Source organism: Ostrea edulis, chromosome 5 (genome assembly GCF_947568905.1).
Source record: "Ostrea edulis chromosome 5, xbOstEdul1.1, whole genome shotgun sequence".
NCBI classification, from domain to species: Eukaryota; Metazoa; Mollusca; class Bivalvia; order Ostreida; family Ostreidae; genus Ostrea; species Ostrea edulis.
The window spans coordinates 66,292,052-66,309,294 of record NC_079168.1 but is presented as its reverse complement, the minus strand read 5'-3'; the positions used below and the strand labels follow the sequence as shown (position 1 = coordinate 66,309,294).

The window sequence follows — 17,243 nt, the reverse complement described above, 5'->3', positions numbered from 1 at the left end:
CTGGTGTGCAAGAACAGGTGAAAACATCCGCCGGATACCAGAACGATTTCCCTTCTGAATCGAATCTGACGGGCAAATCGTCGTCACCGAGTTTCCGGAAGTTGCTGTGAGCAGTAGTCAAAAATATGTTTGGCGTCCAGACATCCTTGGTCAGAAACATAATGTCCCTGGTTCCATCGTACTGATCTGGGTCCCATTTCATGCGGTAATCCTGCCACTGAAGAAAGAAAAAGCCAGCGATGGCGAGTTTCCCGCTCACTTCGTTGTACTCAACAATCCGCACAATCTGAAATGTACAGTCAACATACGTTCTTTGTGAAAGATCCTCGCTTCCCCTAACCATGTTTTTGTAACCACTCAGTATTTTTTGCGATAACTGATGCACTGAATCGTGACTGGCAGCACGAACTGACACAATTAACAAAATCAAGAAAACGACTGTGTCCTCCATTTTCATTATCAATGTGAATGGGAGGGAAAATTACGTCCATTTGTAAGGTGAAATAAACACCGGGAATTCGCCGTGTCACGCTTCGCGAATCCAACATAAAAGCTGCATTGATATAGCCGTTTGAGAATTCCCCAGAGCAGACATAGTAAATATATAGCTGTTCATTGAAATAGAATTGTGAAATACAGTGATTTGATAATTTCCCAGTGTTTAGTTAGTTCGTAGACGGAATCGATGGAATGATTACAGAATCAGTGTCCAAAGGCTTGGTTTCAATGTAAACTATATGTAGAATTATCCAAGTGCTGCTTTAAGTAAAGGACACTATCCGGGTCTTGTTTTTAAAGCTCCGTCTGTAGGACTGCGTAAGAACTAATGACGCATCTCCTGAATCCAATGTATCCTGACATATTGTCGTCTGTCCAAATGTAGATGAAGATAAATTGACTTCTCTGTTGACCGACAGATTTGACGCATTTAAAGAGATAAAAATCAAAATGAACGTATTTTGATTTCTAATTTGTACCTACCTCATGAAGTCAATACTGTAGTATTGACCAAAATAAAATCAAGACAATAACCAAAATTGCTATGAAAGTTATAACGTACATCATATGTTTGTAAGAATCCAATTTAAATTGTTTACAAAATATCTTTTCATTTAAAGTATATTTTACCAAAATACAAATTGACGGTTCCAAAATGTTTACTGTTGGTAAACTTTTCACATATCTACCACATGCAAAAATTTCGCTACCCAGAAATATTTGCTTTTGTGTATTTATACAATTAGGATAATTGAGTGAGGAAAATAACGACAAACAGTCCGCTAAGTATGCAGTGTAAGGATATTTAATACACAGTAACATTAAACAGTCCGCTAATGCATGACACTGCGAAATTAAATAGAAAGCTTTTAAACGACTAAAACCCCATTGTAACCACGATTTTGTGCTCTTTGTGTATTCTGATGGCGAGTGGATATTGACTGTTATTCTTAAAGATATCCAAATAGAATATGTTTAATACTAAATATTTACAATGTCGATTAACACGTGAATGAAAATGACACAGATTTTGAAAGCTATCTTGGGACCCGTTTTTTAAAAGATCGAATGTGTTCTTAAAATGTGTATGCTCTGTAAGACAGGGCCGTAAATTACATGGAGGCGGAGGAGGCAGCTGCCTCCTCCAACATTTGAGCCAAAAAAAATTAAAATTTAAAGTTCATTAGAATTTATGTTGTTTCCAATAACTAAGAACATGATACCTCCCTTAAAAAGCATTCCAAATCTTTCTTTTAGAATGAGTTAGTCAAGTAACATCTTAGAAGGCCCTAGAATCAAGGATTTTGCACGAAACGTGTTCAGTGTGCACAAAATGTGCTCAGCGTCTGGGGGCCGCCCAGGCCCCCGCCTAATTTCCTGCCTCCTCCAAATTGAAGGTTAATTTACGGCCCTGTAAGACCTTAATGGTTGTCAAAATAATAAGTCTTAGAAATCATTAATTAATAATGCGAATATGTTGAAATGTGTACCCTTTGGTGCCACCGACAGTGTTGCAACTTGGTGATATATTAGAATAAAACCTGCAGTAGAGCGATGTTATTGTGGGTTGGTTGTATATTGTTTAACGTCCCTCTCGAGGATTGTTATAGTAGGTGATTTATGAAGTCTCAGACATATTTGCTATCTTGCAATACCAAGAACATTTCATAGAGTAGAATTCTCTCACATATGCAGAGTACTAAAATGTATTGACACAATTTATTCCAATTTAAAACAAACCTATCAAATTACAGTTTGAAAATCTAATATGCAACATACAGCACAAATACAATATTTGAAGCTAAAAACGTCAACAGAGAAAAAACAGCAAACAGAATGTCACTACTTTTACCAACATCTGTCCACGTGACCTTGACTGAATGGTTATATTTCCCTGAAACAGATTCTATCGCGCCTATTCCGTGTTTTTCGTACTCTTGTTCTGGAATGACGTTCGTTTCGTCCTTACAACAATTTTTGCACAGCACAAAGCGTGTTACAGCTGCAACGCACGACGGCACTCTCCGAGATTCCGTCATGTGATAAAAATACAACGTCACAATCCCTAATGTCGTCACTAAAGCACTCAAAATCAGATCTACTAAAAGTTTGATACAAAGCAGCGAAACCTGGGGTTTAGAAACGCTTGGGAGATTATCGGAGGCTAATGTTTGAAACACAGCAATGGCGAGTAAAACCGTGATGGAATAACCGACTCTTTCACCGGACTGAACAGGGAGAAGAAACACGAGGATATTAAGTAACCCGACAAAAACGATGGGAAGAATCATGTTGATGAGGTGGAATGTGGAGATTCTTTTCATCACTAATGTGATGTCAATTGACGTCAGTCCGCGTCCTACGTCCACATTTGATGTTACTGAGGTATCAATAAGATCCCACATACCATGAGGGGTGTAAACGTGCAAACTGACTGTATCAAATAAAACCTTTACAGTAACTTCATGAACAGCATAGGCCCATATAACATAGGTTACAACACAAGTCTGGGTGTCGTACGGGTATGTATACACATCCGGTGTACACGCTGTCGCCCAAATGTCCCCGGGAAACCATTCTGCATTGCCATTGGGACTGAATCTTACAAAGAAATTATCGTCGTGTCCAAGTCTTTTAAACTCTTCTTGGGGTGAAGCTAAAACAATCAACGGTCTCCATACTTCTTTTTCTTCAAACAGTATAGTGTATGTATCATAATATTGTTCTGGGTCCCACGCCATTCTGTAGTCATTCCAATAGATACCAAAGTATCCAACCAATGATAGCTTTCCATTCACTTCGTCAAATTCTGCTATTCGAATAAGACTAAAATGGATAAACAAGGTGGTTATTTCTCCCAAATCTTTTACTCCTCGAATCATTTTGTTATAATTTTTCATGAGATCCGTAGATAAGCGTCTCGATGCTTCATTTGGTTGTGCCGAGTTCGGATAAATTATGAAGGATAAGCATAGAATTATCCATGGAAATCCTCGATGTTCCTTCATTTCTCCAGACTAGATCCTATTTGAATGTTTATCTTTACACGTGTATAGCACAATGAATCCCCGTATTTTTGAAAATTTAATCGATCTCAGCTTACGAGACATTTACTGACCTTCGTCCCACAAAGATTTACGCTCAAAAAGGTTCGTTGCTTTGATTATGTTTGTTTCTCCTCTAACTGTTAAAATAAATATTTGGTGTCCATTTCAGCTAATTTAAAGTCAATTATTTTATCGGCAGCAGGTCTATTAACGTGTAAATGAATCATTCTATGTCAACAGCGTGGCAGTGTATGCTTCCATAATGATAAATTCTATAGATAAATTCTATCGATATAGAATTCCATGCGTAAATCTATATCTGTTTCAAATGTAAATCGTTAACTGAAAGTGGAAAGATTTAGAAAAAGAAAACTAAAATTGATGCATGTTAAATGAAATACTGATAGTTGTTCTGCCAGAATTGTGGGGATCCGGGTTAGAATATAGGTCCTCAGTACAGGGGGCAGATCCAGGAATTGCGGTTATAGGGACATCACTTTATGAGGCTGGGGGTCCAGAGCAAAGCACTGGTGGGGGCCTATGGGACGAAGCCTCCAGAAGTTCCTGGATTTTACAAATTTTATTGGGCTTGGAATATGTCTCCTATTCAAGTAATTTGTACTATATTCACTTTTAGTAAGGTGAAATTAATAGAATAACTTTTAAGGGTTTTTGGAAAAAAATAAGTCCTCCCAATAAAGTAATTCAAGAAATCAAAAGATTTTGTAATTTAATTTATTTCCCCGGGAGTGGAAGAAATTATTGCTTCTTTTATCGTTTAGTACATTTTTCTAGACAAGATACCACGAGTTACCTTAAATTTGACAATTTTAGGGGGGGGGGGACGCCGGCTGCGACCCCGTTAAATCCGCCACTGCAGTACCCCTAGCATGTTATAAGAGGCGACTAATTGGAGTGGTCTTTCGGATGAGACTGCAAATACCTAGGTCCTTTGTCAAAGCAGGTGTGGCACGATGAAGATTCCTTCCGACTCAAAGGCCGTAAGCGCCGAGCATAGGTCTATATTTTGCAGCCCTTCACACGTCTCCATATGAGTGAAAGATTCTTGAGAGGGACGTTAAACAACATTTAATCAATCGTAAATTTACTATTAATTAATGTACAATAATAATTAATAATGAAATCAAATTCAAAATTTATTCTCCATATTCAAGAGATCCAATCTGTTTTGTTTGTATGTTGTTTTTCGTCCCGTTCGATAGTCTTTCGCTCATGTACAGACGTCACTAGCTGTAGGTGAAGTACCAAACTTCCGCCAGAGTTCGTTCGCACGCACGGTGCAGAGATTGATTGATTGATGTTTTCCGTCACACTCAACAATTTTTCAGTTATCTGGTGGCGCCCAGTTTTTATTGGTGGAAGAGAGAACCCAGATACAATGTACATGGGAAGAGAGCACCGACCTTCCGAAAGTTAACTGAGAAACTCTCACTTACCGGCGCGAGCGAGATTCGAACTGGCGCCGACAGAGGTGAGAGGCCGTGTGATTTTGACCACTCGGCCACGGAGGCCCTCACGGTACAGAGAACTATGGGTAGTATGGTGGAGTACCACTGAGTCATGCATGTAGTTCAGGATCGGAACAGTGAGGGTTCTTTAACGTACAACCTCCCTTCCGAGATTAAGGTCATATTCGAAAGAAGGCATCACTTTCTCTTACAATGCTGATCGCTTGTCAATGAAACGCGTCACTTTCTCTTACAATGCCGAATGCTTGTCGTAGAAACGCGTCACTTTCTCTTCCAATGCCGAGAGGTTGTCGTAGAAACGCGTCACTTTTTCTTCTAATGCTGAACGCTTGTCGTAGAAATGCGTCACTTTCTCTTCCAATGCCGAAAGCTTGTCTTAGAAATGCGTCACTTTCTCTTCCAATGCCGAAAGCTTGTCGAAGAAAGCGTCACTTTTTCTTCTAATTATGCCGAACGCTTGTCGTAGAAACGCGTCACGTTTTTTTCCCTAATCCCGAACGCTTGATGAAGAAACATTTTTTACCGATGTTAAACTATACCGAGGTTCAACCTGGCGCTGGGATCGAGAATCGAACCCCAGACCTTCCTGTTGAGTAATCACTAGCCTGCCGTAGCGCTCGGGACATTTTATCCTACTTATTACATGGATTAAGATTGCTTGATTGTTTAGAGTTTTTCTATCATGACGTCATCAAAATCAGTTGATGTTGTCTTTTTATTCATCGGTAAACTCTCACAATAAAACCTCTCTTGAATTATCCGTATGTATCGATCATTTGATTAATATCATTCCGATACCTTCTGTGTAGGCCTATATGCATGTGCTGGTATAGTTATATCAACATTGCGAGTAGGTAGTCTATCACCAAGATGCTTTTAATGAACTATGTAAGCAAGTTTGCTGTTCGTGGAGAATTATGTGACGTCAGTAAGTTTGTGAAATTGTGTCTTGGTCTTGTTTTCGAAAGGCATCACTGAGTTTATACGCTGGTCATGAATTATGGTATGGCGCAGGGCTTCTGTCTGTCTTTCCACCATTGTAGGTAAGATACTAAGCTAAATAAATTGAATTTGGTATACATGTTCCCAATGATTAGCCTAACGCAGAAATCTATAGTTTTCTAAGGTCAAAGTCAAGGTCAATTTTACGTGGTTATGCGGAAACTTGGTACACGTACGTGTCTCCAATGATGATGGGGAAAAAAGTCTACTTGTTTACAAAGGTCAAAATTATCTGGGTTACTTTCTTGACACAAAACAAGATGTATTAATTTGATATACATATACTTATTATAACAATTATTGAAGAGGAGTTGAATGACGGTATACAGGGGCGGATCCAGGAATTGCGGTTACGTAAAAAACGGGGTGCGCCACTTTATGAGGCAGTGGGTCCAGGGCGAAGCCCTGGTGGGGGTCCAGGGGCAGAAGCCCCTGGAAGCTCCTGGCTTTTACAGATTTTATGGGGCTTGAAATATTGCTCCTATTTAGTTATTCGTACTATTTTCTATAATTTTAATAAGGTGAAATTAATAAAATGACCCAAATTTTAAGGTTTTTTTGGAAAAAAATTAAGTTCTCCCAAATAAAGTAATTCAAGAAATCAAAAGATTTTGTCATTTATTTCTCCGGGAGTGGAAAAAATTATTGCTTCTTTTATCGTTTAGTACATTTTCCGAAACAAGACACCGCGATTTACCTTAAATTTGAAAATTTTAGGGGGGGGGGGGGGGCGGCTGCGCCCCCTCTAAATCCGCCACTGGTATAGTGCGACGTGTTTTGTATCTGCACGTCTTCTCTCCTGACATTCATTAGCATCTTGTGGGAAGGATAAAAAGTTTCCTACAGAGGCTAGCAGATTAATCCAACTTTGTATACATATGTTCCCCTTGGTAAGAGAACTTATATTTCAAGGACAAAGCTCAAGGCTATACTTTCATGGGTAATTATGAAGGGCAAATATAATTTTGATATTGGACTAGGATCGTTAAACTTGGTGAACATGTTTTCCATAGTGTTGTCGCCAAGTATATTTGGAAAAATAAAAAGTGTTGAAAGAACATTTATCAGAATTATTTTTTGACCAGAGAATGGTTTATTTGAATTTTTCTTTTTATTGCTACTGCATAACTTAATATACTATACTACTAGGCGGTCGTGTTTCACAGCGTAAGCATCGCTCTCGTTTTGGAATATATTGAAGAGATGAAGTGTACGTATCATCAGAAAGTGCTTAGTCATTTTTATCCAACAACCACGGTTTCTATTCGAGTTTACCAGCGAATCAACGATGGGTTTCCATCGATGCTGCTTTACGTGAAAAGTTATAGATTTTGGCTAGACGTATACACTAAGAAATATTTATACACTACACACTGATTGATTAAATATTGTTTAACGTCCCTCTCGAGAATATTTCACTCCTATGGAGACCACACCACTGCAAAATTTAGGCCTATGCTCGGCGCTTATAGCTTTCGAACAGGGAGGGATATTTATCTTGCCACATCTGCTGTGAAACGGGATCTCGGTTTTTGCGGTCTCATCCGAAGGACCGTCCCATTTAATCACCCTTTACGACAAGCAAGGGGTACTGAGGACCTATTCTAACCCGAATCCCTACAGGACTATAGGAATTATGATTGATTGATTGCTTAACGTCCCGATCGAGATTTTTTCACTCATATGGAGACGTCACCAAGACCGGTGGAGGATTTCAAATTTAGGCCTATGCTCGGCGCTTACGAGCCATTGAGCGGTGAGGGTTCTTTAACGTGCCACACCTACTGTGACACGGGTCATCCGTTTTTAAGGTCATCTCTGAGGACCCGTGACATTCACACCTGATGCCGAGCGTTTGGCGATGGAACTGTCACTACCTGTTTTTTACGACTTAGGTCTGTCGCGGCCGGGATTCGAACCCCGGCCTTCCGCTTCCGAACGCTCTAACCTCTCGGCCACCGCGGCGGTTAGGAGTTATGAGATTGATCACTGTTCGTTATTTTCACCTTTCACTTACATATGGTGACGTCTTAATATGAAATATTCTCGAAAATAACATTTAGAACAAACCAATGAAAAGTACATGAAGGATTTATGCTATGGGTAATTTATATCGAACATTTAGTCTACCAGAGGCATTTTCAAAACTTAAGACATAATCTTTACCAGCTCAAATTATTATTCTAGTTGAATTAAACTGCTTTACAAGTGTTGATGGCATTGGTTTTTGAAATGTTTGATAGCTGAATTAAACATTTTCATTTCACAATGGAGAGATTATTGCGGACGTATCGCTGGACGAAGTTTCCAAATCATCAATATTACGCACTGTGTGATCTTAGTTCTCCCATCTCCTTCATTTCAACTTCTATACCACTGTCAGGTTTATTTTATTCTTGTAAAACCCACCTTCAAACTTGGTTTAGCACCGTCATACTTACATATCCAATAATTAGGTATAGAACATTATGTAAAGGTGAAGATAACGTAGTCTCATAACTCCTATGAGGAATACAACATTATTGATTGATTGATGTTTTCCGACACACTCAACAATTTTTCAGTTATCTGGTGGCGCCCAGTTTTTATTGGTGGAAGAGAGAACCCAGATACAATGTACATGGGAAGAGACCACTGACCTTCCGAAAGTAAACTGAGAAACTTTCTCACTTACCGGCGCGAGCGGGATTTGAACCCACGCCGACAGAGGTGAGAGGCCGCGTGATTTTGAACGCGATGCTCTAACCACTCGGTCCCTAATACAACATTAAGAGTTGGGCAAACACGGGCCCCTGGACATACCAGAGGTGGGATCAGGTGCCTAGGAGGAATAAACATCCCCTGTCGACTGGTCATGCCCGCTGTGAGCCCGATATCTAGATTAGGTAAACGGAGTAATCCGTTGTCAAAATCAGTGAGCTTAGTTTTGATTATCGGCCACCAGAAGGCGGGAGACATAGTGACTGCTCACTTAGTATGCATATAACGCATTCAGGGGCAAATAATCTTTAATATACGATTTTTAAAAAATCTACATGCCCTATACCCTCTTCCTAAGGTCTAACACCTAACTCGGTGGTAAGGAGTTTCCATTCTCATCATAACCATGTTCTCCTTCAATTTATCTGAAAATGTTTCACTTATGTGGAGAAGTGTCACAAATCGCTTCACGCTCCTGATGAACGATATGAACACGTCCTCTGACGCCGTTAAGTTTGGTCACACTTCTACGACCTGAAGAGGGGGTTGAGCATACACTTCAAAATGGTTCTATTCTATCTCTAAACGTTACACACCAATATTGGTGAAAACTTGTCAAGTAGTTTACAAACATGTTCAAAATAAGTTTATGACGCTCTACCTACGGGGGAAAAAGTACATACTGTGTATATACTAATCAAAATTTGATAAGGATCATAGATACTTTTATGTTTAAAAAATAATAACTGCATAACTGGCAATATTGTGTCCAAGTGAAATCAAAAACGTCTTCAACAAACTTGCACGTGCATTTCATGCCATGGGAAATGCGTTTCTCATGACAGTTTATGCTTTTTCTTCCATTGCACGATTTTCACTCAGGCATCGGTGTCTGATTCTTTCTAAAATTTCAAACTCACTTGAGTGTTTACACTACGTTTATCAACACAATGCCCCCCTCAACGTGTTAGGCGTCGCCTGACGACAGAACAACTGGGCAGATGTATTGGAATGCTTGACGCTGGCTATTCACAACGTGACGTTGCAAATGCACTAAACGTCAGCCAGAGCATTGTAAACAGGGCCTGGAACCGACAGCAAACTTTTGGTACAGCAGCACACCGACATGGGGGTGGTCGTCAGAGGTCGACAACCCAACGCCAAGACCATTTGGTGGCTCTTCAGGCACGACGCCATCCCTTCTGGACAGCAACCAGCCCACGTAACGACCTCCTGAACGCCTCGGGGGTGAATGTGTCCACTCAGACGATACGGAATCGGCTTCACAATGCAGGTCTCAACTCGAGAAGGGCATGTGTTCGAGTCCCTCTGACTGTTCGACACCGTCGGGAGCGATTGTACCGGGCTGAATATCATGTCACTTGGACACAGAACGATTGGGTTCAAGTTCTGTTCACCGATGAGTCCAGGTATTGTTTGGACTTTACAGACAGGAGGCACCGAGTGTGGCGACGACAACGTGAACGTTTCCATGATGCCAACATCAGTGAACATGACCGTTATGGTGGTGGTTCCATCATGGTCTGGGGTGGAATCAGCAGGGATGGAAGAACAGATCTTCATGTCCTGGAGAGAGGAACAATGACGGGGGTGCGGTACCGGGATGAGATCCTCGATGTTTACGTCAGACCCTACGCTGGTGCTGTTGGCCCTGAGTTCATTCTGATGGATGATAACGCCCGTCTTCATCGCGCCATGGTGGTGGAGCAGTACATTCAGCAGGAGACAATTGTCCGTATGGACTGGCCAGTGCGCTCGCCGGACTTGAACCCGATTGAGCATGTATAGAACATGCTGCAGGTTGCCCTTTCACGCCGTAGAGCACAACCCACGACTTTGGCAGAGCTCGGAAACGCCCTCGTGGAAGAGTGGAACAACCTTCTCATTGGAAACATCCGGGTGCTTATTGAGAGCATGGCTCGACGTTGTCAAGCCGTCATTGATGCAAGGGGAGGCCATACCCGGTATTGACACTTCATCGACTAAGTGTAATGATGGACTATTCCCAAAAACTGTGCAATTCTTTCTCTGGTTTGCTGTTAACTTTTTGTAATGAAATGCCTTTTTGGTGTTGTTATCAGATTTCAAGCATTCTGTATTGATAAAAGTTCATGTCGTTCATGAATTTTTATTCATAACCTGAGTAAACACGTTTCTGAGTCGAATTTATGTCTTTTGTTATGTTAGTGGTAAATTACACACATCTAACCTAGTGATCCTTATCAAATTTTGAGTAGTATATATAGATATATACGATGTCTAGGATTGAAGATATTCTAAAGAGCTAGTGAACTACATATACTTCTGCCTTTTTCAGTTTTATACGTGACACACTGCATAGTGATTGTTTCCTATTTTCCCAAAATGCAATGCACAACTTTCAGTTAAAAACATGGTCCATCAAATACCGATAAAAGTCCAAAAGTCAAGAAAAAATATCTACATGCACCATCATTTTGTAATTACAATATATGCACTTCTATAAATGCTCCATAATTGTAATTATTCATTGATTCAATTTCAAAATTAAGATATGTTAACAATTTATTATGCAACATACAATACAAATACAAGATTTGAAGCTAAAAACGTCAACAGAGAAAAAACAGCAAACACAATGTCACTACTTTTACCAACATCTGTCCACGTGACGTCACCTGAATGGTTGTCATTCACTGAAACAGATTCTATCGCGTCTATTCCATTCTTGAAACCATGCTTTTCTAGAGTGACGTTAGGTTTGTCCTTACAACAATTTTTGCACAGCACAAAACTTGTTACAGATGCAACGCACGACGGCACTCTCCGAGATTCCGGCATGTGATAAAAATACAACGTCACAATCGTTAACATCGTCACTAAAGCACTCAAAATCAGATCTACTAAAAGTTTGATACAAAGCAACGAAAGCTGGGGCTTAGAAACGCTTGGAAGATTATCGGAGGCTATTGTTTGAAACACGGCAATGGCGAGTAAAACCGTGATGGAATAACCGACTCTTTCACCGGACTGAGCAGGGAGAAGAAACACGAGGATATTAAGTAACCCGACAAAAACGATGGGAAGAATCATGTTGATGAGGTGGAATGTGGAGATTCTTTTCACCACTAATGTGATGTCAATTGACGTCAGTCCTCGTCCTACGTCCACATTTGATGTTACTGAGGTATCAATCAGATCCCACATACCATGAGGGGTGTAAACGTACAAACTTACTGTATCAGATAAAACCTTTATAGTAACTTCATGAACAGCATAGGCCCATATAGCATAGGTTACAACACAAGTCTGGGTGTCGTACGGGTATGCATACACATCCGGTGTACACGCTGTCGCCCAAATGTCCCCGGGATACCATTCTGCGTAGCCTTCCGGATTGAATCTTACAAAGAAATTATCGTCATGTCCAAGTCTTTTAAACTCTTCTTGGGTTGAAGCTAAAACAATCAACGGTCTCCATACTTCCTTTTCTTCAAACAGTATAGTGTATGTATCATTATATTGTTCTGGGTCCCACGCCATTCTGAAGTCATTCCAAAAGATACCAAAGAATCCAACCAATGATAGCTTTCCATTCACTTCGTCAAATTCTGCTATTCGAATAAGACTAAAATGGATTCTCAGTGTAGTTATTTCTCCCATATCTTTTACTCCTCGAATCATTTTGTTATAATTTTTCATGAGATTCGTAGATAAGCGTCTCGAGGCTTCATTTGGTTGTGCCGAGTTCGGATAAATTATGAAGAATAAACATAAAATCTTCCACATCAAATTCTCAAGTCCTGTAGGTTTCTTCATTTCGTCTAAGCCGAGTTGTTTACAATCCGAAGTGAATTGATTCACTGACCCCGAATACACTTTAATTTTTCTTAAATCTGCACTAGGTAGGAACTATGAATAGATATCCGTGAATGGACTTTACGCTTGATAACGTCTCTGACAGTCTTTTCTCGTTTCAATTCACATTTCCCCTAAATGTTAGTTGACTTATTCTTCGGATGAAAACTGCATAGAAAGGTAAAACGAGTTAGATTAATTCAATCTGAGTCGGCAGGGCAATCAGTGGTACATGGAGTTTTTTTTTTTATGTTGACAGTTTGAACATTTTGAAATACTAGGACATAAATATCGATAATGAATTATGATGATTACTAATATTTGGTTTGGGAAGCGATTAAAGGGAAGCATCTAGAATTATTTCAATTTGGTTTTTATAGTGGACATGATATGGGCGGACATGTTTTCAAAGGTATTTTTCTAATTCGATGTTGGCATGTAATATATCATAACCAAACTGGCACAGAGAGTCAACCTTCGTGTTAATTTATAGTATGAATGGGGTATTTATATATCATAGCATTTGTCTTGATAGAGGGTCACAACGGGTTTGACTGGTCCATTTTATTCCACTTGTCTTGATAGAGGGTCACAGCGGGTTTGATTGGTCCACTTTATTCTACTTGTCTTGATAGAGGGTCACAGCGGGTTTGACTGGTCCATTTTATTCCACTTGTCTTGATAGAGGGTCACAGCGGGTTTGATTGGTCCACTTTATTCTACTTGTCTTGATAGAGGGTCACAGCGGGTTTGACTGGTCCACTTTATTCCACTTGTCTTGATAGAGGGTCACAGCGGGTTTGGCTGGTTCACTTTATTCCACTTGTCTTGATAGAGGGTCACAGTGGGTGTGACTGGTCCACTTTATTCCACTTGTCTTGATAGAGGGTCACAGCGGGTTTGACTGGTCCACTTTATTCCACTTGGTCGGTGTTTATCCTGTTGTCGATTTTGTGTTATTTATAGGATTATGAATTTGATGATATGTTCGTTTTCGTTACTTTTTTAATCTTAATTTATATCGAGCACTAAAAAGATAATAGAAAGACAGTACTCTTCTTAATTTTACATGTACAGGATTAGGACAGGAAAGTCCCTAGTCGATACAATGAATTTTCAAGGTCGAGTAAAAATTTCCACCGACCGTCATAACACAAACTTCACTTATACATGTAGAAGATACCCATAAAACACATTTCAGAATTAATTCTGTGAATCCCGCCGCTTTTTTGCATCAGAATGAAATATTCGATTGATGGGGACCTCTACATATTTTGATTTCGCCCAGGATTCCTTAAACTTTGGACTATATCATAAGTGAATGCACATCGAATACCATGTGGCAATAAAGCGCAGAAGTTGACTCTTTGAAACAGTGTAAGAGCGTACGTTTTGTAACTGGGAGGTCGTGAGTTCAATCCCCGCTCGTGCCATGGTCGCTTCAAACCTATTACTAAGACAAAAGTAGTGATTGCTCTTTCGCCAAACACTCGGCTTTTTAAAGTCACCGATCTTTCGGCTGTTGTCTTAAACAGTTAAAGATAGAGGTCCCGTGTCGTGCCAGCAAATAGCATGTTGAAGAATCCCCAATGCTCCGGTCCTGAGAGCTGAGCATAGCTTTTGATTCACGGTACTTCACCTACAGCTGGAGGTGTTTCAATATATGAGTGAAAAATTCTTGATGGGACGCCAAACAGACATTTTACGTGGTGGTGGAATGTTTTCCTGTGGGATAACGTAAGCGTTGGTCATCCTCGTAGTGTTAAGTGTGTCTCCAATAATATAATTCAGATATACCATATACATGCTGTTCTGTAGATGGAGATTTTTAAAGATGTTTCCCTATAAATTATTATGTAAACCTTTGACCTCTATTGTGACCCCCCCAACCTACCCCCGGCAGTCATTATTTTTACACTACCTGGAGATGTTTGCATTTTATAGTAAATGTGAAGATAAGTGTAATGCTAACGGGTAGCTATAATTCATTGCTAACCTAATAAGCTCTCAGTAGCGCTACAGTAATTGTAAGATATTCAAATGATGCGCAATATAAATTTAACAACACCAATACAAGACAGACCTCTGCAGAACTCTAAAATTCACAATTTCTTTTCAATGAATAATCAAGATTAATCAAAGATTATAATAAGTTTATTCAAATACAGAACATTTATAATTATATCTTCACTCACACAACTCATTCATACATTAACTATGTAAAAGTTATACGGTACCAATTTTGATGCACCAGATGCGCATTTCGACAAATAATGTCTCTTCAGTGATGCTCAACCGAAATGTCTGAAATCCGAAATAACGATAATTTTTGGGGAAAACAGAGTGCCAAAAACGTGGAGTCAAATTCGTCTAAGGATAAGACCTATGCATGAGGGAGATAATTCTTAATTTTGAAATGAATTTCTAAATTTTATCGCAGCAATTAAATATACATCCGTATTTTCAAGCTAGTAACGAAACATTTAGCTACTGGGCTGTAGAGACCCTCAGGGAGTAACAGTTCACCAGCAGAGGCCTCGACCCAGGGGTCATAATGTAAAATTTATACGGTACCAATTTTGATGCACCAGATGCGCATTTCGACAAATAATGTCTCTTCAATGATGCTCAACCGAAATGTTTGAAATCCGAAATAACGATAAACTTGCTAGAGCTATTTTTGGGAAAAACAGAGTGCCAAAAAGTGGAGTCAAATTCATCTAAGGATACCAGTAATACCTACATATGTATGCATGAGGGAGATAATCCTTAATTTTGAAATGAATTTCTAAATTTTATGACAGCAATTAAATATACATCCATATTTTCAAGCTAGTAACTAAGTACTTGGCTACTGGGCTATACATCTAATTAATTAATTAAAAATATGATTAAAGTATCACCAGAACTTAAACCTAAAACGACCCAAAAGTAAGAGGGATGAGTAAAGGGGAGTAACTCTGATTAAATTGATAATCCCGTTCTAATAACATTTTATTGAATGTGAATAGGATTAAAGACCATGTTGTGAACTGAGTTAAATTACTCACTTGTTCACTATGGTTAACCTTTCACACACATAATTAAATATTTATTAAGATTAAATCACCAACATGTCAACGTACAGTTCAAGTACTACATGTAAATAAAGACTAAACCACTCATGCATATCACAGTTTATTTACTGCTTTGAAAAGAAAGATAACAACTGGAGTTGGGGACAGGTCCAGAAATGGGCAAAAGACAGACCAACATGGAAGTCTCTGGTGACGGCCTTACATTTGTATGTGCTGACCAGCACGAAGAGGACTAAGCTAAGTAATTTTGATATACATACATATGGTTGATTCCTAAGTTTATTTATGAATAAATTTCAAAAAGAAAATTATCATTAAAATATAACAAAAAATTTACTAAAAATATATTAATTAACAATTAACTTATCCAAAAATACTTCTCAATCAAAAATACTGAAAATTTCAATCAATTTCAAAATTAATAAACTAATAATAAAAATAAATTAATAAAAATTTACTAACTTCATAAATACTCACGGAAATAACAACTTGCAATTAAATCACCGCATCAGTCGTAATACCGATCATTTAAGTAAATAAAATCTAGTTCTGAAGATAAAATAAATAAATTTAAAAAAAAAATAATTTGGAACAACCAAACGTAGAAACTACTCTCAATAAGACCAAAGGCAAAAATAAGTATCTGACGTAAAATCTTCGGTATTTATACCAATAACCAAACGATCAAAAGATCAGCGGGAAATATCGATCATGTGACTAAATCACGACACGTGATAGGATCATTATTTAAAAATCGCTTTTGCTTGAACTCATCTATCGGGTGATATAAAGAAATACTATCAATAACCGATAAATTTATCATCTATATCACTTTTCAATTCATAATACGTAACATGAAATAAAATAAGTTTACAGTCAAAACATTCAATGCGCTAAACAATAAACAACTTTCACTCAATTATTTCAACAATACACAATGTTAATTCAACTATTACCGACACCAAATCACCAATATTTAACAGTAAACTTATCGACTACACATCAGTCGCGTGCTAAACCGGAACCGAGCAGACAGGAAAAATGTGGTTGCATACAGACATCAACATACAATTTCACCGGCTGTATCACTCAGGTAACACGTTAATACTTGGATTAAAAATGGTTATACAACGACTACAACTAAAAAATATCATTAATCAAGACGTAATAAAAGGTGAACATGTATTCGTGCACAGTCCGAATTTCCTCGACATTGTTTACATACATACTTGTACTCTACTACTAGCTTTCTAGACTTCTACATCATATCGTAACTCAAAACAAATTCTTAACATCTAATCTATTTAATCATAAGCACTGGATGTATTAAAACTGCAACATTGACTCTATTCGATAGAAAAATCAACCCGCTCCAAGTAAATTAAAAAATAGTGAAATATTACAGTCATTGACTCAGTATGTGTAATGATATAAACTGTTTATTGAATCTGACAGGTGTTTCCGTTGGGGACCGCGCGTGTTTGCTGGCCTTGCAGTTTTAGCCTGGGAAAATGCTGATATTTCATTTATACTTGTAATTTGATAATGCCATGCCTTAGCACTCTAATATT

The 17,243-nt window shown here is 38.7% G+C and overlaps 3 protein-coding genes across 3 annotated transcripts in view; all 3 read right to left on the bottom strand.

The window, feature by feature from the left end:
- LOC125649809 (acetylcholine receptor subunit beta-like) overlaps positions 1-730 on the bottom strand; it is a 1,724-nt gene extending 994 nt beyond the window's left edge. Inside the window, exon 1 of the mRNA XM_048877609.2 lies at positions 1-730. This exon is cut by the window's left edge and continues 994 nt beyond it. Coding sequence (XP_048733566.2) covers positions 1-457 — 457 coding nt within the window. The 5' untranslated portion in view covers positions 458-730.
- Positions 731-2,227: 1,497 nt separating this feature from the next.
- On the bottom strand, positions 2,228-3,506 carry LOC125651063 (neuronal acetylcholine receptor subunit alpha-7-like). Its single transcript, XM_048879657.2, has one exon. The coding sequence runs from the start codon at positions 3,504-3,506 to the stop codon at positions 2,262-2,264; it is 1,245 nt and encodes a 414-aa protein (XP_048735614.2). The 3' UTR covers positions 2,228-2,261.
- Positions 3,507-11,284: 7,778 nt separating this feature from the next.
- LOC125649812 (acetylcholine receptor subunit beta-like 1) lies at positions 11,285-12,733 on the bottom strand. Its single transcript, XM_048877614.2, has one exon. It carries the CDS (start codon positions 12,554-12,556, stop codon positions 11,306-11,308), a length of 1,251 nt encoding a protein of 416 aa, XP_048733571.2. The 5' UTR covers positions 12,557-12,733; the 3' UTR covers positions 11,285-11,305.
- Between the last annotated feature and the right edge of the window lie 4,510 nt (positions 12,734-17,243).